General features: G+C 43.7%; 2 protein-coding genes across 2 annotated transcripts; both read left to right on the top strand.

Annotated features, from left to right (window-relative positions):
* Positions 1-634: 634 nt before the first annotated feature.
* Positions 635-9,021, top strand: LOC140821094 (uncharacterized). Its single transcript, XM_073181506.1, has 2 exons — positions 635-751; positions 8,437-9,021. The coding sequence occupies exons 1-2, from the start codon at positions 635-637 to the stop codon at positions 9,019-9,021; spliced, it is 702 nt and encodes a 233-aa protein (XP_073037607.1).
* A 270-nt stretch (positions 9,022-9,291) lies between these two features.
* Positions 9,292-9,935, top strand: LOC140821093 (uncharacterized). Its single transcript, XM_073181505.1, has 2 exons — positions 9,292-9,298; positions 9,424-9,935. The coding sequence occupies exons 1-2, from the start codon at positions 9,292-9,294 to the stop codon at positions 9,933-9,935; spliced, it is 519 nt and encodes a 172-aa protein (XP_073037606.1).
* Positions 9,936-21,437: the final 11,502 nt, after the last annotated feature.

Here is a 21,437-nt window from a genome sequence, read left to right as displayed (position 1 = left end):
AGAGACAAGTACATTTTGTTGCGGAAGAGGAGCAAGAAGTGTTGGAAATTGAGTCGGGAAAGCACGTCTGGGTGGCCCGAGACATCAACGCGTCCACCCGGGTAATTCTCTTGCATTGTTTAAAAACTAACATCAGTGTTTTCGCCTGGTCTCAACAGGAATTAGCCGGGATCTCGCCCCAAGTAGCTGAGACGAAAAATGTGAGCAAGCTTTTCAAGACTTGAAGAAGCATCTGGCTGAGTTGCCTATTCCTGGCAAAACCCGAGCCTGGAGAAAAATTATGGAGCTATCTATCCGCCACTGAGTTCGTTGTTAGTTCTGTGCTTGTGAGGGAAGAAGAAGCCGACCAGAAGCCAATATATTATGTCACTCATGCCCTTCGAGGATCGGAGTTAAAATACATTGAGGTGGAAAAATAGCACTGGACCTGGTGATGACTGCCCGGAATCTGAGACCTTATTTTCTCTCACATCCCATTGTGGTCCTCACCAATTCTCCACTCGGGAGGATCATGACACACGCCGAAGTCTCAGGAAGAATGGTTAAATGGACAGTAGAGCTCGGGGAGTATGACATTGAATACAAACCTCGATTTGCTATAAAAGCCCAAGAATCGACACACTTCTTAATAGAAATGATTCAACCGGTAGAAGAAGAGGTATGGAGAGTGTTTGATGATGGTGCATCAAATTTATTGGGATGTGGAGTTGGGGTGGTCCTGATTGCCCCATCAGAAGAGAACATCAAGCTGGTTCTGAGGATCGACTCCAGAGTCTCTAAAAATGAAGCAGAGTATGTGTAGTGACCCGTTCCATAATCACCTACTAGTTGAGAACTAAGCATGCAATTAACTTAATTAATAAAAATCAGAGATAACAGCGGAAAATATGTTAACAACAATAGTTTATACAACCCAATCGAAATCCAAAATACTCAACTAACTGAAAGTATCTGCTACAATCATATCAAATCAAATGGAAAACACTGAAAACTAAACCAACCAGCTACTCAATGTCCTCCTCCTGCTCCTCCTGAGCCATCCAACCTGAGGCCTGCCCCGTGGAAATGGGGTGTCCAAGATAAACAAAACCGAGGACGTGAGCGATAAGAACGCCCAGTACAAAAGCATGAGTATACAAACCTATATGAAATGCACATGCTATGATATGATACCAGGGTAGTCAAGAAACAGGAATCACAAAAGATCTCAAAATGCTCAGTCTAGAGGCGCCAAGTGGATAGTGCCGCGCGGTCCTACCTCTGGGTCACTGCATCCACTGCAAGAACAGACGTGGACCTAAAATGTCCCGGATCACCGAAGCCCTCCCGACCCGTCGGCCACTGTGTACTCTCGGTGTCCATGCGTCCACAAGACAAGAGGGCTGAGCGGCCCCACAAGATATATAGCTTATCTCGAAAGAGATACAGCTCAACAGTAAAGGCTATCTCGAAGGAGATACGGCTCAACATGAAATGCAACATGCAGTAATAACGTGACATAATAGCATGCATCATATGACATATATCAATGCACCACATAATCATGCAACACATATAAGAATGTATACTCGACCAGGATATCTCGGATAGTACTTTCGTACCTCTATCACAGCAATCCTAATCCACTGGAATAACCAGACAACAGGTCTAGTCCAAGCCTATGCATCAAGTGAAAACCATCACTAAAACTTATCTACCAGACTTAACTTAGATAATCCTGAGATAATACTGATACAATTCCAAACCTTCGTCCGTCGCTAGCCCACTGATGCCGCTAGCTCCCAACTAGAGCACAGCTCCGCTACAAGACCAGCAGCTCCCCGCTAGTGCCCGAACCTCGGAAAAAGACTAGAATCTCACAGAAACGACTGAAATGCTATGGAACTCTCTGAATTGGCGAGTCACAAATGAAGCCTCGCGCCTCTATTTATAGCCAATGTTCGGACGATCCGAACCATTTCGGAAGCTCCGATCCGGCACACTTCGGACGGTCCGAACTCTGATCGGACGATCCGATCCTTGCATGACTTCCACGAGTACAGTCACCTGTCTCGGACGATCCGAACCCCAATCGGATGATCCGAACCTTACCACGTGTCCAGAACCCTTCCACGTGTCCAGCCACCTGTCCCGGACGGTCCGACACTGGCTCGGACGATCCGAACTCATCGGACGATCCGAACTCATCGGACGATCCGAACTTGTTCGGTCCTTCCGATCCCACCGAAAATATAATTAATCTGATAATTAACTCAAATTAGGAATCGGGTTACTACATTCTCCCCCCCTTAAAAGATTTCGTCCTCGAAATCAAGTTTATAGGATGAACAAAACTGAAATAACAACATTGTTATTACATCTCAATTGTTGCCAAACACAACTGATAATTGGATTACAACGGAAAACATGCTTACATCCATAGTACAACTACAGTACAACTCAAAAGAGCTCTGGATGCTCCGAACGCATACGACTCTCTAGCTCCCAAGTGGCTTCTTCAGTGCCTCTATGCTGCCACTGAACTAAGACAAGAGGAATGATCTTATTCCGCAACACCTTATCTTTGCGATCGAGAATCTGAACTGGTCGCTCCACGTAAGACAAATCCGATTCAAGTTGAACTTCAGATGGATGTAAAATATGTGATTCATCTGCCACATATCGTCGCAAAAGGGATACGTGAAACACGTCATGAATTCCAGATAGATACGGAGGTAATGCTAACCTGTAAGCCAAATCTCCCACACATTCCAGAATCTCAAAAGGACCAATAAATCTCGGAGATAGCTTACCCTTGAGACCAAATCTCAAAATCCTGCGAAAAGGCAAAACTCGGAGAAACACTTTCTCACCTGGCTGAAAATAAAGAGGTCGCCGCTTGGTGTTCGCATAACTAGCCTGTCGATCCTGAGCGATCTTAATCCGTTTCTTGATTACTGCAACTTTATCAATAGCCTGCTGGACTAACTCCGGTCCCTCAACATGTCGTTCCCCAACTTCGTCCCAGAATAATGGAGTACGACAACGTCGCCCATACAACGCCTCAAAGGGTGCCATACCAATACTACGATGATAGCTGTTGTTGTACGCGAACTCAATCAAAGGCAAATGATCCTGCCAAGCGGGTCCGAAATCCATAACACAAGCTCGCAACATATCCTCAAGTGTACGGATAGTCCTCTCTGACTTGACCGTCAGTCTCCGGATGATAAGCAGTACTCAGACTCAGTGAAGTGCCCAATGCTGACTGGAAACTACCCCAAAATCGTGAGGTAAAACGAGGATCCCTGTCACTAACAATACTGACTGGCACTCCATGCAAACGTACAATCTCTTGAATGTACAAGCGAGCCATCCGATCGAAAGTGAAGTCACGGTTATAAGGCAGAAAATGAGCAGACTTGGTGAGTCGATCCACCACTACCCAAATAGCATCACTATTCCTCGAAGACAATGGCAAGTGAGTAATGAAATCCATCGTGATATGCTCCCACTTCCATTCAGGAATAGGTAGATTCAACAATAATCCTCCAGGTCGACGGTGCTCTGCCTTAACCTGCTGACAAACAAGACACTTGGAAACAAACTGATAAACACTGCGCTTCATCCCTTTCCACCAAAATCGTGTCCTCAAGTCTTTATACATCTTATTGCTTCCTGGATGGACACTCAACTTGCTTCGATGAGCCTGAGACAAGATCTTTTCCCTCAAATTATCATCCTCTGGTACTACAACCCGATTAGACAAACATAGAAGACCATTAGACTGATAATGGAAACCGCTATCTCCACCCGCTAACCGAGCTAATCTCTGAGTCTTCAGATCAGACATCTGAGCATCTCGAATCCGAGCGAACAAAACTGGCTCAGATAAAATGGTAGCAACACGAATGCTCTCCATACCTTTCCGATGTTTGAAGTTAAATCCCAACGAACAACAATCCTGAATAGTACTAATCATAGCACTGGTCTGAAGTGCAGAGGCTCTCACCTTACGACTAAGAGCATCGGCTGTGAGATTCGCAGAGCCTGGATGGTACTTGATCTCGCAGTCATAATCTTTCAGTAGATCCATCCAACGACGTTGTCTCATGTTCAACTCAGCCTGAGTGAACAGATACTTCAGACTCTTGTGATCAGTAAAGATTTCAAACTTAACCCCGTACAAGTAATGACGCCAGATCTTCAGTGCGAACACTATAGCTGCCAACTCTAGATCATGAATAGGGTACTTTTCCTCGTGAGATTTCAGCTGCCTGGAAGCGTAAGCGATCACATGACCATTCTGTGTCAACACACACCCTAAGCCTTGGAAAGAGGCATCGGTGTAAACACTGAAACCATCAGATCCTGACGGTAACGCCAAAACAGGTGCAGAAGTCAGAAGTCGACGAAGCTCTCTGAAACTATCTTCGCACTCAGATGACCACTCAAATGGAACATCCTTCCGAGTAAGTTGCGTCAAAGGTCTAGCTACCTGGGAGAAATTCACGATGAAGCGACAATAATACCCGGCCAGACCTAGAAAACTACGGATCTCGGCCACCGTCGTAGGACGTGACCAATTCAGCACTGCTTCAATCTTGTTGGGATCCACAGAAATTCCTTCCTTGGAAATCACATGACCAAGGAATACTACACGATCAATCCAGAACTCGCACTTACTCAGCTTAGCATACAATTGCTTCTCGCGAAGAATCTGCAACACAATCCTCAAGTGCTGGACATGCTCCTCCACACTGTGAGAATAAATCAAGATATCGTCGATGAAAACCACAACGAACTGATCTAGAAAATCACGAAAGACTCGGTTCATCAGATCCATGAACACCGCTGGCGCATTCGTCAATCCGAATGGCATAACTAGAAACTCGTAATGCCCGTAACGAGTACGAAATGCAGTCTTGGAAATATCATCATCTCTGACTCTCATCTGATGATAACCCGATCGCAAGTCAATCTTGGAGTAAACAGAGGTACCCTGAAGCTGATCGAACAAGTCATCGATACGAGGTAATGGATACTTGTTTTTGATCGTCACACGATTCAGCTGGCGATAATCAATACACAATCGCATCGATCCATCCTTCTTCTTGACAAACAAAACTGGAGCTCCCCAAGGTGAAACACTTGGACGAATATAATCCTTTATCAAGAAGATCCTGTAATTGCTGCTTCAATTCTCTCATCTCTGACGGAGCAAGACGATAGGGGGCACGAGAAATCGGTGCAGTCCCTGGCATTAACTCAATGCCAAATTCCACCTCTCTAACCGGAGGAAAACCAGGAATCTCATCTAGAAAAACATCAGGAAATTCACAAACCACTGGAATATCCTTTATACCAACACTACCTGTGGATGTATCAATCTCATAGATGAGGTAGCCTTCCCCGCCCGCCTCTAAAGCACGACAGGCTTTCAGAGCAGATACCTACTGGCATCGGAGGTCGCGCTCCCTCACCATAGAAAAACCAACTAGAGCTCTCAGTCGTACGGAACTGAACAAGCTTCTGGTAACAATCCACAGTAGCTCGGTAGGTAGTCAAAATGTCTATACCCAAAATACAATCAAAGTCTTCCATCTTCAGAATCATAAGATTCGCAGTGAACTCGTTACCCTCGAAATCTAAAGGACAACCCATCACTAGACGCTTGGCTAAAACCGAATGACCCATCGGGGTAGAAACAGAAAGAATAACGTCTAGAGAAACATACGGTAACTTATGACGCTTAACAAATCGTGCAGAAATGAATGAATGAGATGCTCCGGTATCTATAAGAACAAAAGCAGGAATACCGCATAAACAAAAAGTACCTGCTATGACTCTCTCGGTCTCATCTGCAGCCTGATCCTGGTTCAGCGCAAACACCTGACCTTGGGCACGAGGTCGAAGATTCGAACTACCCACTGCCTGACCCTGCCTCCTCTGCTGAACAGTCGTCTGAGATCCAGAACTGGATCCTGCTCCACCTCGCAACTGAGGACAATTCTTCTTAATATGCCCCATCTCTCCGCACTGATAACATGCTCCTGCGGCTGCTCGGCATTGCTCCGATGGATGGTTCTTCCCACAATGCGCACACGATTCCTTCTTCTTACCAAAACGGAAAACACCGCTAGATCGAGATCCAGATCCAGAAGAAGACGAACCAGATTTCTTGAACGACTGAGATCGAGGCCTCAGAGTACTCGGAGGTCTAGAAGAAAGAATAGCCCTACCACGCTGGAGACTGATCTCTGCCTGGCGACACCGGTTCACTAACCCATCATAAGAAGTAGGATTATCACAGACAGTGACTCGGTCAAAGATCTCCTGGTTAAGACCCTGGAGGAAATGGTCATACTTGGCCTCAGAACTGCCACTGATATGAGGAGCGAAGGGTAACAACTCGAAGAATTTCTGCTGATACTCATCAACAGACATACTCCCCTGCTTAAGATTCAGGAGCTCAATCGTCTTCGCCTGGCGAAGGGCTGGAGGAAAATACAGCTGCATGAAAGCTGCACGGAAATCGGCCCAAGTCACCCTACCCTGGGACTGGACTATCGGCGCAGAAGTCGATCGCCACCACTTGCGCGCACGGCCCTCGAGAAGAAAGCTAAGGGTCTCTATCTTCTGCTCCTCGGTGCACTGAAATGCACGGAAACAACTCTCCATGCGCTCTAACCAGTCCTCAGCATCATCGGGAGTCTCTCCACCGACTAGAGGCTTAGGCCCCATCTGAATAAAACGATGCAAATCAAAACGCCTAGGACCATCCCGACGATGACGATGCTCACGATGACGCCTATGATCATCCTGGTCGCCCCAACGACCTACACTCCCCTGACTACTCTCGTCATCAAAGTGGTCAGCCATTGCTACAAGATAGAATGGGGTAAAATGGTCAACGAAAATCCCAAAACAGAAATCTATATCCCAAAATCGTAAGCATGCTCTGATACCATAAATGTAGTGACCCGTTCCAGAATCACCTACTAGTTGAGAACTAAGCATGCAATTAACTTAATTAATAAAAATCAGAGATAACAGCGGAAAATATGGTTAACAACAATAGTTTATACAACCCAATCGAAATCCAAAATACTCAACTAACTGAAAGTATCTGCTACAATCATATCAAATCAAATGGAAAACACTGAAAACTAAACCAACCAGCTACTCAATGTCCTCCTCCTGCTCCTCCTGAGCCATCCAACCTGAGGCCTGCCCCGTGGAAATGGGGTGTCCAAGATAAACAAAACCGAGGACGTGAGCGATAAGAACGCCCAGTACAAAAGCATGAGTATACAAACCTATATGAAATGCACATGCTATGATATGATACCAGGGTAGTCAAGAAACAGGAATCACAAAAGATCTCAAAATGCTCAGTCTAGAGGCGCCAAGTGGATAGTGCCGCGCGGTCCTACCTCTGGGTCACTGCATCCACTGCAAGAACAGACGTGGACCTAAAATGTCCCGGATCACCGAAGCCCTCCCGACCCGTCGGCCACTGTGTACTCTCGGTGTCCATGCGTCCACAAGACAAGAGGGCTGAGCGGCCCCACAAGATATATAGCTTATCTCGAAAGAGATACAGCTCAACAGTAAAGGCTATCTCGAAGGAGATACGGCTCAACATGAAATGCAACATGCAGTAATAAACGTGACATAATAGCATGCATCATATGACATATATCAATGCACCACATAATCATGCAACACATATAAGAATGTATACTCGACCAGGATATCTCGGATAGTACTTTCGTACCTCTATCACAGCAATCCTAATCCACTGGAATAACCAGACAACAGGTCTAGTCCAAGCCTATGCATCAAGTGAAAACCATCACTAAAACTTATCTACCAGACTTAACTTAGATAATCCTGAGATAATACTGATACAATTCCAAACCTTCGTCCGTCGCTAGCCCACTGATGCCGCTAGCTCCCAACTAGAGCACAGCTTCGCTACAAGACCAGCAGCTCCCCGCTAGTGCCCGAACCTCGGAAAAAGACTAGAATCTCACAGAAACGACTGAAATGCTATGGAACTCTCTGAATTGGCGAGTCACAAATGAAGCCTCGCGCCTCTATTTATAGCCAATGTTCGGACGATCCGAACCATTTCGGAAGCTCCGATCCGGCACACTTCGGACGGTCCGAACTCTGATCGGACGATCCGATCCTTGCATGACTTCCACGAGTACAGCCACCTGTCTCGGACGATCCGAACCCCAATCGGATGATCCGAACCTTACCACGTGTCCAAAACCCTTCCACGTGTCCAGCCACCTGTCCCGGACGGTCCGACACTGGCTCGGACGATCCGAACTCATCGGACGATCCGAACTCATCGGACGATCCGAACTTGTTCGGTCCTTCCGATCCCACCGAAAATATAATTAATCTGATAATTAACTCAAATTAGGAATCGGGTTACTACAGTATGAGGATGTTCTGGCAGGGTATTCTGACTCTCAGTTGGTCACACAGCAAATCAAGGGAGCGTATGAGGCCAAGAACGAAAAAATGCTCAAGTATCTAGGGCTCATCACGGCCCGGGCAGCGTCTCTGACCGACTGGAGCATCGAGCAAATTCCTAGGGAGGAAAATGCAGAAGCTGATACCTTAGCCAAATGGGCTGCTTCCATGTCAAATATAAGCACCTGGGAAGTTCTCTGCTTTACAAGGCTAATGTTCTCTATTGATGAAGAGATACCCTCGATTCAGAGAAGCTCATGGATGACCCCTCTCGTTGAATATATAGTCCATGGCAAGCTCCCAGAAGATCGAGCTCGAGCTGCAAAAATAAAAAAACAAGCGCCTAGGTTTGTCTTTTCGAATGATGTTTTATACAGGCGATCATATCAAGGCCCATTGCTCAAGTGCTTATCAGAAAATGAGGTAGAGTATGTCCTCCGAGAAATACACGAAGGATGCTGTGGTGAACACCTCGGTAGAACAGCTCTGTCTCGGAAAGCTATATTGGCCGGATTCTGGTGGCCCCAAATGAATCAGGATGCTGCCTGACTTGTTCAAAAATGCCAGGGTTGTCAACACCATTCTAATTTTCATCATGGCCCAACTGCTAACATGCAACCAATCTCAACATCATGCCGTTTTGATCAATGGTGTTTTAATATTGTGGGTCCTATCCCCATAGCCCGAACACAGCCGTGGATTATTTCTCCAAGAGGGTAGAGGCGAGCCATTAGCCAAAATTACTGAGGAGGAGGTCATGAAATTTCTTTGGAAAATATTGTTTGCAGATATGGCATCCCCAGAAAATTGATTCAGATCATGGGAGGTAATTTGAGGGAAATAAAATCAACTCATGGTGTCAAGAAAAGAAGATCATTCAATCCTTCACATCAGTAGCCTACCCCCAAGCTAATGGTTAGACTGAAGTGACTAATAGAATCATTGTGCAAGCATTGAAAGCCCGGCTCCATGGAAAGGGTAAAGATTGGGTGGAGGAACTACCGAGTGTGTTATGTTCCTATCGAACTATACCACGATCATCTACTCGGGAAACTCCGTATAGCCTAGTCTATGGTTCAGAAGCAGTCCTACCTGTGGAGATTAGGCAATCTTCTGCTCGGATAGAATCTTATCCGAGTAACAATGATCAGTCCCGTGCCATTGAACTTGATTTAGTTGAACAAAAGAGAGACCGGGCAGCCATTCGAATGGAAGCTTATCGCAGCCGGATAATTAGATCCTACAACAAGCATGTTCGATCACGAGATTTTGAGGTTGGGGACTTGGTGATGAAAAAGGTCAAACCAGTGGGGAATGTAGGGAAATTAGAAGCACGGTGGGAAGGACCCTTCAAAATAGTTCGAAGAGTCAGCTCGGGGGAAGCTTATTATCTCGAAGATTCTCAGGGACACACTCTTAAGAGGCCATGGAATGCTTTTCATTTAAAGAAATATTATGTTTAAAGCACTTGTATCCACTGTTTCTACATCAAATAAAGAAATTGTTCAAGGAAATGTCTACTAAATCCAGGGATCCGTACCCTGGCCCGGGGACCCACACCCTGGTTATCTACGAAGTCTAGGGACCTGCACCCTAGTTATCTACGAAGTCCAGGGACCCGTACCTTGGCCCAGGGACCCGCACCCTGGTTATCTACAAAGCCCAAGGACCTGTAACTTGGCCTGGGGACCCACACCTCGGTTTTATACAAAGCCCAAGGACCCGTACCCTGGTCATCTAACTAAGTCCAAGGACCCGTACCTTGGCACGGGGACCAGCACCCAAGTTTTCTACTTAGTCCAGGGACCTGTACCCTGGCCAGAGAAATTTACCCCAGTTATCCCCTACGTTAAAGGGCTCGCATCCTAATTATTTATCAAAACCAGTTGTTCAAAGGATCGTGCCCCCCAACTTGAAGGTGTTTGGTGAAAGTTAAAAATTACGACGATATTTGAAGAACACTTGGAAATGTTTTAAGTGCGAGGGATGTAAAAGCAAAACAATTTTCATTAAATAAAGAGAAGCTTACAGGTTGCTCGGAAGCCCGGGAAATAAAAAAAATAGATAAATCCTAGTCTACTGAGGATCTTGTTCATCTTGTTTCTTATTTATCGCTTCATCATCCGAGAGGGATGCGGCAGCCTTCTCCAAGTCCGAGAAGTCCTCCCGGTTAGCCGGAACCAGACCTACCTCTTCAAACTGCTCCAGGCATTTATTGAAGCCCTGTTCGAAGTAAGGGAAGGCTTTTTCAGCCACCACCTTCTTGAAATCCAGGGACTTCAGAAAATTTGCCATTTGCTACTCCATGATAGTCTTTATAAGGCTCACAGCAGCCTGGAATCCTCGGCTCGGACTCGGGAGGACTCTGCCTCTGCCCTATATGCCTTCACCTCTGCCCGGACCTCAGCAAGCTCCGCCTGGGCCAGGTCCATTTGTTGTTGCCACCAGGCCTTCTCCCGAGCCAAGACATGCTCATGGAGGTCCTTCACTCAGTTCACTTCCATTTGAAGCTTATCGTGCATTTCCCGGGCAGAAGTGGCCTGTGTGTTGGCCCTTTTAGCAGCCCGAGCCACTCGCTCAAAGGAGGCCAAAAACATCTACAAGCACTGTAAACATGGAAAGTTAGAAAAATTGATACATAATTGAATGACGAAACAAGTGAAGAGATACTTACAGAGAAAGATTGGGCCACTCCTTCACATAGCATCTCATTCGGGTGTAGCCACTGCAGATGCTACACCTCGTCAGGGCGCAGAAGGCCCCAGACCATCTTCACCAGATCCGAGCTAACAGTGTCCCCAAAGATGTTAGGGAGGACCCAGGGCCTTCCAATTGACGTGCCAGCAGAAGAACTAGTAAGAGGAGGAGATCGGGCGATCTCCTCAACCTCATCCTTCACCACCACTGTCTCAATGGCCGGCTCGGCTACAGCTTTTCTCTTTCGACTACTTAGAGGAGCCGAGTCCTCCTTACAGGTGGTCTCCTCTCGGGGAGGGGCCATCTCTTCCTGGGCCTTAGGTTCTGCCTCGACCCGACATTCCTCGGCTTCTCGGGTCTCAGCCGCCGCCCGTGCTCGGCGTTCCTCATCTTCTTTAGCTTCTCTGGCCCTCTTCTCTACCTGGGCCTTTTTCTGCTCGGCCTTTTTCTTGGCAGCAGCCTCGAGTAGACTCTCCTTTATCATGTCTTCTTCGGCTGCATCACAAATCAACATATCAGACAGTTAAACATACAAAAGATAAATAAACCAAGGAAAGTAATTTACCAGCCTGCGACCCGGGTTGATCAAACTCATCTATCATCTAGTCCACAGGGTCTTCAGGCCGGGACCCGATCACATAATGAACCAGATTATTTCCCCCGATCAACACCGAGGATAGGAAGGACTGCTTTTCCAAAGCATCCCAGGCATGGGTGAAAGAGGGAAGAAGCTTGAAATCCCGGGGAAGTTCCAGGTTGCTCGGGCAGTGAAGACAAGAAGCCTGTATCACAGGCCGGGAGAGTGGGGAATTGTAGAAAAAGAATTTGGTTTTCCATCCCTTCAAAGATGAAGGAATGTGAGTCAAAAATCGATAATGCATCCGGGCCATGAAAGAGAAGACCCCATCATTAAATCGACAAGAGTAAAAGAAATGAAAAATAGAGGAGTTAATGGGGATATTTCACATACGAAATAAAAATAAGGTGGCTGCCATGATCCTAAAAGCATTGGGGTGGAGATGATTGATGGGGAGCACATAGAACCGGGCGGTGCTTTCAAAAAATTGGTGGATGGGGAATCGGAGTCAACTTTTGAGTTGTTCCAGAAAAAAAGTCTGGAAACCAGGGGGAGAGGTGTCCGGGTGATCACTTGGCCCGGGGATTTTGATTTTGTAAGTAGAGGGAATGGACCCCAAAGACCTAATCTCTTCTATACTAGCTGGGCGAAGGGTAGAGGTCATAGTAGAGAACCACAAGAGCCCTGCTACTTTGTCTGTAACACCTCTGACCTATTATATAAACTAACACAGCGGAATTTAAAATTTTCTTAAAAGAAAGAAGGATTTAAAATACATTTCAATATATAATCAAAAGTATATACATGATCAATAAAATGATGCAACAAAACGAAGGGTAGAGGTCACAGTAGAGAACCACAAGGGCCCTGCTACTTTGTCTGTAACACCTCTGACCGATTATATAAACTAACACATCGGAATTTAAAATTTTCTTAAAAGAAAGAAGGATTTAAAATACATTTCAATATATAATCAAAAGTATATACATGATCAATAAAATGATGCAACAAAATACAAAATATCATTTTTGTGCTCATGTCCAAAATACTAGCAAAATAGCCTTCCTCCTTCCTCCTTCCTTCTCTTATGCATATGACTTTGGCTCCAATCAACGTCCAGGCTCGTCGCTCTTATCTGCATCACATGAAATAACTGAAATGAGTATAAAACTCAGCAAGTGGAACTCTTACATAGCAATGGATACATAACATACTCTGTAAAACATGACTTTGAAATCATTAAATACCATCCAACTCTGGAAACTTGAATAATATAGTAGAACATGAACATAACGATGGTATTTCTCTTTTCTCTGTTGGATTGATATCTAAATAGTATCTCTGCCTCTGTACCTATATCCCATCGATATAAATCGATACTATGTTGGGATATAAGCCTAAGGTCGTTGATCAACTAATTGCATGCAATCTCTTACTATCTCTTTATCAATCCAATAAATCAATTTGAACTCTAGCTCTCTTTGGCATTAAATCAAACACTTTGAAGACTGTTTTCTTTCGTATTCCCTTGTACATAATTGAGACATAAAAATGCCTCTAATATACAACAAAGTGTATCAATACATAACATGAATCAAATGGAAGGGAATAACATGTTAAAACCATTGAAACACAATACATATACTATCATGTGAGCACAAGGAAATGAATTCCATTTACAACCAACAAGAAGCTTGATTCTATTCTCTTGGTACAGTTCCTACAACAATAAACCATATAATGAACCATCAACATCTCAATAATCACAAACCCATACCACAAAACCTATAAAACCAACACATTCAATAATCCATAATTTCTCTCAACACCAAAAACCAAGAATAAACTATACAACAAGCTTACCTTAGCTCCTTGAACCCAAAACTATCTTGTTCACCCTTCAAATATCCAACAAGAAGCTAGAATCAAAGGAAGGAAATGAAAGAAAATGGAACCCTAGCTTTCCTCTTGAGCTGCAAACTGAGAAGTAGGAGAAGAAATGAGGAAAATGAAGCCAACTCTCGCATTTAATCACTTAAAACCGTAAAACACGACTCTACTGTTCACTACCGCGTGTGCGCTGCTGATCTTACCACGGGTGCGCTGCGTGTACTGACAACAACCAAAAATCTGAAAACGTCGACCGCAAGTGCGCTACAAAACTGACCGCGGGTGCGGTCTGTTCTCTGCCCAAACACCGCGGGTGCGGTCACCTTTGTAGCCAACAACAAACTTTTGCAACTAAAATCGAATCACAACGCTGCTTCTCCTCAGAATTCGGCAACACTCTCAACAAGAAAGTTGAACCTCTATAACTTATCTAACCATCCCAATTGGCCTCATACCAATTGACTCAACATATGAATTACCATGAATTAAATCGCAACAACACTACAATAAAATCACACAACAAGTATAACCAACAATACTATAAACCATAAATCACAACTCTTAACATCAAAACTATACTTAATCTTAACCAAGGAGTCAATAATCATACGAAATCTTAAACTGTACCGTTCACCAGGCTTGGCTATTACAATCTCCCTTTCTTAAAGGAATTTCGTCCTCGAAATTGACGTCACTGCGCAAACAACTCAGGATACTTCTCTTTCATCTCATCCTCTGGTTCCCACGTGGCTTCTTCAACAAATGATTCATCCAAAGAACTTTAAAAATACCGATCTCTTTGTTTCTCAACAATTTAACTTTGCGATCCAGAATCTGGACTGGAATCTCTGGGTACGTCAAATTCGACGTCAAATCCAATGGCTCATGGCGAAGAACATGGGAAGGATTCGCAATATACTTCCTGAGCATGGAGACATGAAAAACATTATGAAATCTGTCAAGATCTGGCGGTAGGGCTAACCTGTAAGCTCGATCACCAACTCTATCCAAGATCTCAAATGGGCCAATAAATCTCGGACTCAACTTCCCCTTCTCGCCAAACCGCATCACACCTTTAAGAGGTGCTATCTTCAAGAACACATGGTCGCCAACCTCAAACTGCAACGGCCTACGACGCACATCAGCATAACTCTTCTGTCTTGACTGAGCTGTCTTCATTCTTTCTTGGATAACAGCAACAACATCGGCTGTCTGTTGGACCAACTCTGGACCCAACATCTTCCTCTCACCAATCTCATCCCAATACAAGGGAGATCTAAACTTTCTGCCATAAAGTGCTTCATACGGTGCCATGCCAATCGTCGCTTGGTAGCTATTATTGTATGTGAACTCAACAAGAGGCAATTTGGAATCCCAGATACCAGGATAGTCAATAGTACAAGCTCTGAGCATATCCTCTAAAATCTGAATAACTCTCTCTGATTCACCATCGCTCTGGGGTGATATGCTGTACTGAATGCTAACCGTGTACACATAGCTCTAGTGCAAACTCTTCGAAAACTCTGAAGTAAATCTAGGGTCACGATCGACACAGGAACACCATGAAGTCTAACAATCTCAGCTATGTACTCTTCGGCATACTGGTTCATGGATTGCGTCGTCTTGACTGGAAGAAAATGCGCTGACTTGGTCAACCGATCAACAATAACCCAAATAGAGTTAAAATCTTTCTGCTTCCTGGGAAGACCAGTCACGAAGTCCATCGTAATATGCTCCCATTTCCATTGAGGAATCGGCAATGACTGCAATGTCCTAGCAGGTCTCTGGTGTTCGATTTTCAACTGCTGACAAGTTAGGCATTGAGAAATAAACATGGCAATATCCTTCTTCATACCTGGCCACCAATAGAGTCTACGAAGATCCTGATACATCTTGGTACCACCTGGACGTATCGAGTATGGCGCGGTATGTGCCTCTGTCAAGACGTCTCGCCAAATATCATCACCAGCAGGAATACATATACGACCTCTAAATGTCACCAAACCATCTCTATTCATATCAAACTCTGAATTACCTCTCTCCTCTGCTCTGGCGCTCATCTCTATCAACTGTAAATCATTGGCCTGCCCTCTACGGATTCTGTCCGTCAAAGTAGCCCGAATGATCAACGCTGAAAAGCGAGCAATGGTTCCTGGACTACCAAAGCTATCTCCTCTCGTTGCAAGTCTAACAACAACGGCTGCTGAATCATAGAACTCAAAGAATAACTCGACTTACGGCTCAATGCATCTGCTACAACATTCGCCTTCCATGGGTTGTAACTAATCGTCACATCATAATCTTTGACAAGCTCTAACCACCGTCTCTGTCGCATATTGAGTTCTTTCTGGGAAAACAAATACCTTAAACTCTTGTGATCCATGAAAATTTCACACTTTTCGCTATATAAGTAATGTCTCTAGATTTTTAGGGCGAAAACCACAGCTGCCAGCTCCAGATCATGCGTATGATAATTTTTCTTGTAGTCTTTCAATTGACGAGAAGCATAGGTTATAACCTTTCCACGTTGCATCAGAACTGCACCAAGATCTTTCTTCGACGCATCGGTATAAACAACAAAGTCCTCTGAACCACTTGGCAATGCAAGTACTGGAGCTGTCGTCAACTTTGAAAGCGGACCGGTTACGGTGGCCGGAAGCGCAGCGGAAGTCAAAAATTTAACATTTTAAGCTAGAAATTTCGGCCACCATGGTTTTTGCACAATATTTACAAAACAACATCAAACATAGGATGTTTAGAGATTTACCTATCAACCTCTCAAGGTTGATGAATGGCACCAACTTTGTTGTAAACAACAAAGCTCTTCTTTGGTAGGCAAATCTACAAGCTCCTCCTTCTTTCCTTCAAGAAATAAGGTCCACCACTAGCAAGACAAACCCCCTCAAATATTGCACTAGAAATATTTGAGGATTTATCAAAAAGAAGTGAGTATTCTCCAAGAAAATGAAGAACACAAGATGAGAGAAAAGAGAGAAAATTTTCCTCTTATTTTCGGCCAAGGTAGGATTGTGGAGTGTGGGAGACTAGCCTTGGTTGTTGTGAAAAGTTGTCTCTCAAAAGTTTCATGCCTTTTGAATTTTTTAATAAAAAGTAATCAAGACTCTTCACCTCCCAAGCATGCAAACCCTAGCATGTCTCACATATATTATATGGTTTTTAACACATTAAAAACCATGGACTAAATTTTAATTATCTCAAACACATTTGAGATTAATTAAATATTACTTGAATTTAATCAAGTCCCACTAGTTAAATAATTATTTTAATTGAGCTCTACAAGACTCAATATTATTTAATTAATTCAACACTTGAATTAATTTAATTATTTAGACTCTACTAGGTCCACTAGTGTTTAATTAATTCAACACTTGAATTAATTTAATTTAGTCCTCAATAATGTTTATGAAAATCACAATTTTCAACTACATTATTTACTTGGCCAAATTTTAATCTTAGGAACACTTCCATAAATTAAAATTTATATTTCTCTCATAGAAGTCATACTTCTATTTTTTTCTTTACGCTTATAAACACATTTATAAGCCGTTCAACACATTGAACTATTTTACTTCTCATCGGGATTTACAAAGCAGTACTTGTGTGGCCCTCAATGGTTCATTGATACAACTAGCCGTGGGTTCACATCTCAATGTGATTTGGACTAAATATGTCCTTATTCGAGCATACCCCAATTGCTCCATTCTTACTTATCAACTCCTTGATAGTAAGAACGTCAGAACTCAAGTCTGATAGTACCCAACCAATCACGTTAAACGCCTTGCAGCATCGCTTACGTGATTCCCTAGGTATCACATGATAGTGCCTGCAAGAACCATTCAATTATGTTTAGCGTACAGTACGGTCCCTTCAACTCATATATCCCGACCGATTCGACAACTATTGGTTTATTGAGAGTTGTCAATGAATCGATACTATGTGTCATGTTGTGGTTGCATCGATGGTGTAATCTATGAAACCCCTTTCATAATTACCACCATACTCTGATCAGAGATTTCAACCCACACATACATGAAAAACACATAGGATATCCATACCCGTAGGTAAGCGGTGAATCCCCGGCTACAATGCATCGACTCCTATATGTTTCGCCGTAACACCCAATCTTGCCATCTGATGACCCCATAAGAGTCGGTAAACAAGTCAAAGTGAAACGCTAGCACATAGAGTCTCAATGTTGTCCCGGGTCATAAGGACTAATGGTGTACAACCATAAACTAGGACTTTTCCACTCGATAAGTGAGAACCACTTGGAAAGTCCTTTATAGAGGGTTGTTCAGTGCACTCTACCAGGAGCACCTATCTGCATGCTCGGACATCACAATGTCCCCTACCAATGAAACATGGTACTCACATCGCAGATACTAGTCTCTAACTCGAGCGGCCTTTATCCTTCTTAGTGGCGGCTGAATCGACTAGGAACGGTTTAGAATATACAGTATTCCAAATATGAGTTTCATGATACTCATCATATGAGCATCTCATATTCTTTCTACTATTTGTATATTCAAGGACTTTATCTATGCAACTAGCATGGGTATAAAGATAAAGATGCGCCAAATTAATAAATTCAAATATTATTAAAATAAAGATCGTTTATACAAAGAGTTTCATCGTGAACAGTCGGCCAACACTTGGCTCGACGTGCACCTACTTTAACAAACTTATCTTTCAACTCTTGAAATCCACTTTGGCATTCATTGGACCACTCAAACTTCACAGTCTTCCTCGTCAGATTGGTTAATGGCAGGTCAATCTTGGAAAAATCTGAAATAAAACGACGATAATAACCCGCCAAACCAAGAAAAGTGCGTACCTCTGATACATTGGTAGGAATAGGCCACTTCTGTATCGCCTCTATTTTCACTGGATCAACAACTATACCATCCTTCGAGACAACATGGCCTAAGAAAGAAATCTGCTCCAACCAGAAATCACATTTCTTCAACTTAGCATACAACCTCTTCTCTCCCAGCAACTGAAGAACAACTCTGAGGTGCTCTGCATGAAGCTCTCTGGTCTTGGAATAAATCAATATGTCATCGATGAAAACAATGACAAAGCTATCCAAATACGGCTTGAACACTCGGTTCATAAGATCCATGAAAACTGAAGGAGCATTAGTCAGACCGAATGACATAACAAGAAATTCATAATGAACATACCTGGTCCGAAACGCCGTCTTAGGGATATCAGAATCCCTAACCTTCAACTGATAATAGCCAGATCTTAGATCAATCTTCGAAAACACTGTAGCCCCCTGCAGTTGGTCAAAAAGATCGTCTATCCGTGGCAACGGATATTTATTCTTGATAGTCACTTTGTTGATTTTTCTGTAATCAATGCAAAGCCGCAAGGACCCATCTTTCTTCTTGACAAAAAGAACCGGAGCTCCCCAAGGCGAAGAACTCGGCCGAATGAAACCTTTATCCAATAGATCCTGCAATTGCGTCTTCAACTCTTTCATCTCTGAAGGGGCCATTCTATACGGAGCCTTAGAAATAAGAACCGTCACGGGGACTAGATCAACCACAAACTCTACATCTTTGTCCGACGGTAAACCCGGAACATCATCCTCAAATACATCAGGGAACTCTCTCACAAAATCAATATCATCAATATTCAACTTCACAATTCTATCCATATCAACAATCGAAGCAAAAACCCATCACAACCTCTAAACAACAACTTCTTAGCCTCAAGAGACGAAATAAAAGGAAGGACCAGCGAAGTACCTGCACTGGCGAGCATACCTTCCTTATTGCCATCATCTGCAAATTTCATCGTCTTAGCAACGCAATCAATCACTGCACGATAGGTTGATAGCCAATCCATACCAAGTATAATATCAAACGCAACCATCGGAATAACAATCAAATCGGCATAAACCACTCGCTCATCAATTTGAACAGAGCACACATACACAATAGATGTCGGACAAAACACATCCCCAGAAGGCAATACAACATTAAACTGGAGGGGAAGAATAGAAAGAACTAAACCCGAAGATCTCAAAAATAGTTCAGACGTAAAAGAATGAGTAGCACCTGTATCAATCAATGTCGTAGCTACTCTGCCTGAAATTAAAATAGTGCTAGAGATCACAGAAGAATCATGGTTTATACCTTCCTTAGTCATGGTGAAGATGCAACCCTGCACCTTCTCTTTACTTGATCCTCTTGGACAATCCTTGGCAATGTGGCCTGCAGTACCACAAAGGTAGCAAGTGTGAGTACCAAATCTGCACTCTCCCCTATGATGCCTATTGCACTTGGGACACAATGGCTTCTCTGGATCAAATGGAACTGCCGGTGCTTTAGAACTCGGCTCTAACTTTGGATGAATTTCCTAATCCAAACAGCCTCCTTTGCTGCAGTCGATGCAGCAATGTATTCTGCCTCAGTGGTGGAATCCGTAGTACTGTCTTGCTTGGAACTCTTCCAAGAGACAGCACCACCATTGAGCATGAATATGAATCCGGAGGTTGACTTCGAGTCATCAACATCGCTTTGGAAGCTAGAGTCGGTATAGCCTTCCAATTTTAGTTCTCCACCCTCATAGACCAAAAACAACTTATTGGTCCTTCTCAAATACTTAAGGATGTCTTTCACAGCTTTCCAGTGTGGAAGACCAGGGTTGGATTGATATCTACTCACTACACTTAGTGCAAATGCCACATCAGGACGTGTAGATATCATCCCATACATGATACTACCAATAGCCGAAGCATACGGAATTCGTGTCATCGCCGCTATCTCTGCATCAGTCTTGGGAGACATAGACTTGGATAGGGACACGCCATGACACATTGGTAGATGTCCTCTCTTGGACTCATCCATCGAGAACCGCTTCACGATGGTATCAATGTATGTGGACTGGGTGAGACCAAGCAATCTTTTTGATCTATCTCTATAGATCTGTATTCCCAATACAAAAGATGCTTCACCCAAGTCCTGCATTGAGAACTTACTTGCTAACCATATCTTAGTTGATTGCAACATTCCTACATCATTCCCAATGAGTAGAATGTCATCAACATAAAGAACAAGGAATGTCACAGCACTCCCACTGACCTTCTTATATACACAGGGTTCCTCAGGATTCTTAGTAAAACCAAACTCTTTGATTGTACTATCGAATCTGAGGTTCCAACTCCTAGATGCCTGCTTAAGACCATAAATAGATCTTTGAAGTTTGCATACCATATGCTCACTTCCGATAGATGTAAACCCTTCAGGTTGAGACATGTAAATCTCTTCCTTAATATCCCCATTAAGGAAGGCTGTCTTAACATCCATCTGCCATATCTCATAGTCATACCATGCAGCTATGGCTAGCAAAATCCTAATGGACTTGAACATTGCAACTGGAGAAAAGGTTTCCTCATAGTCAATACCTTGTCTTTGAGTATACCCTTTTGCTACCAATCGCGCCTTGAAGGTCAACACCTTCCCATCCGCCCCAAGTTTCCTCTTGTAAATCCATTTACATCCTATGGGAACAGTTCCCTCAGGTGGATCCACGAGATTCCACACTTGGTTCGAATGCATGGAATTTATCTCAGATTCCATTGCTTCAAGCCATTTGGATGAATCGGCATCCGATAACGCTTCCTTGAAGGTCCTTGGATCACATCCAAGATCAGGCTCATCAAGGCCCTCTTCAAGAAGCAGACCATACCTCACAGGTGGTCTCGAGACTCTCTCGGTTCTTCTAGGAGTTTGTATCTCCTCACTTGGCTCCTCGGGTGTGGGTTCTACAA

The sequence above is a fragment of the Primulina eburnea genome, unplaced genomic scaffold, assembly GCF_022965805.1.
Source record: "Primulina eburnea isolate SZY01 unplaced genomic scaffold, ASM2296580v1 ctg421_ERROPOS500000, whole genome shotgun sequence".
Classification (NCBI taxonomy): domain Eukaryota; kingdom Viridiplantae; phylum Streptophyta; class Magnoliopsida; order Lamiales; family Gesneriaceae; genus Primulina; species Primulina eburnea.
This window is presented reverse-complemented; position numbering and strand designations above follow the sequence as displayed.

What these genes read in the sequence shown, in the direction of transcription:
- LOC140821094 (XM_073181506.1), top strand. Translation starts at nt 635, where the DNA reads ATGATTCAACCGGTAGAAGAAGAGGTATGGAGAGTGTTTGATGATGGT. An exon ending in CAGAAGAGAACATCAAGCTG is followed by an intron (nt 752 to 8,436) that starts GTTCTGAGGATC and finishes GGGTTACTACAG; the next exon opens with TATGAGGATGTTCTGGCAGG.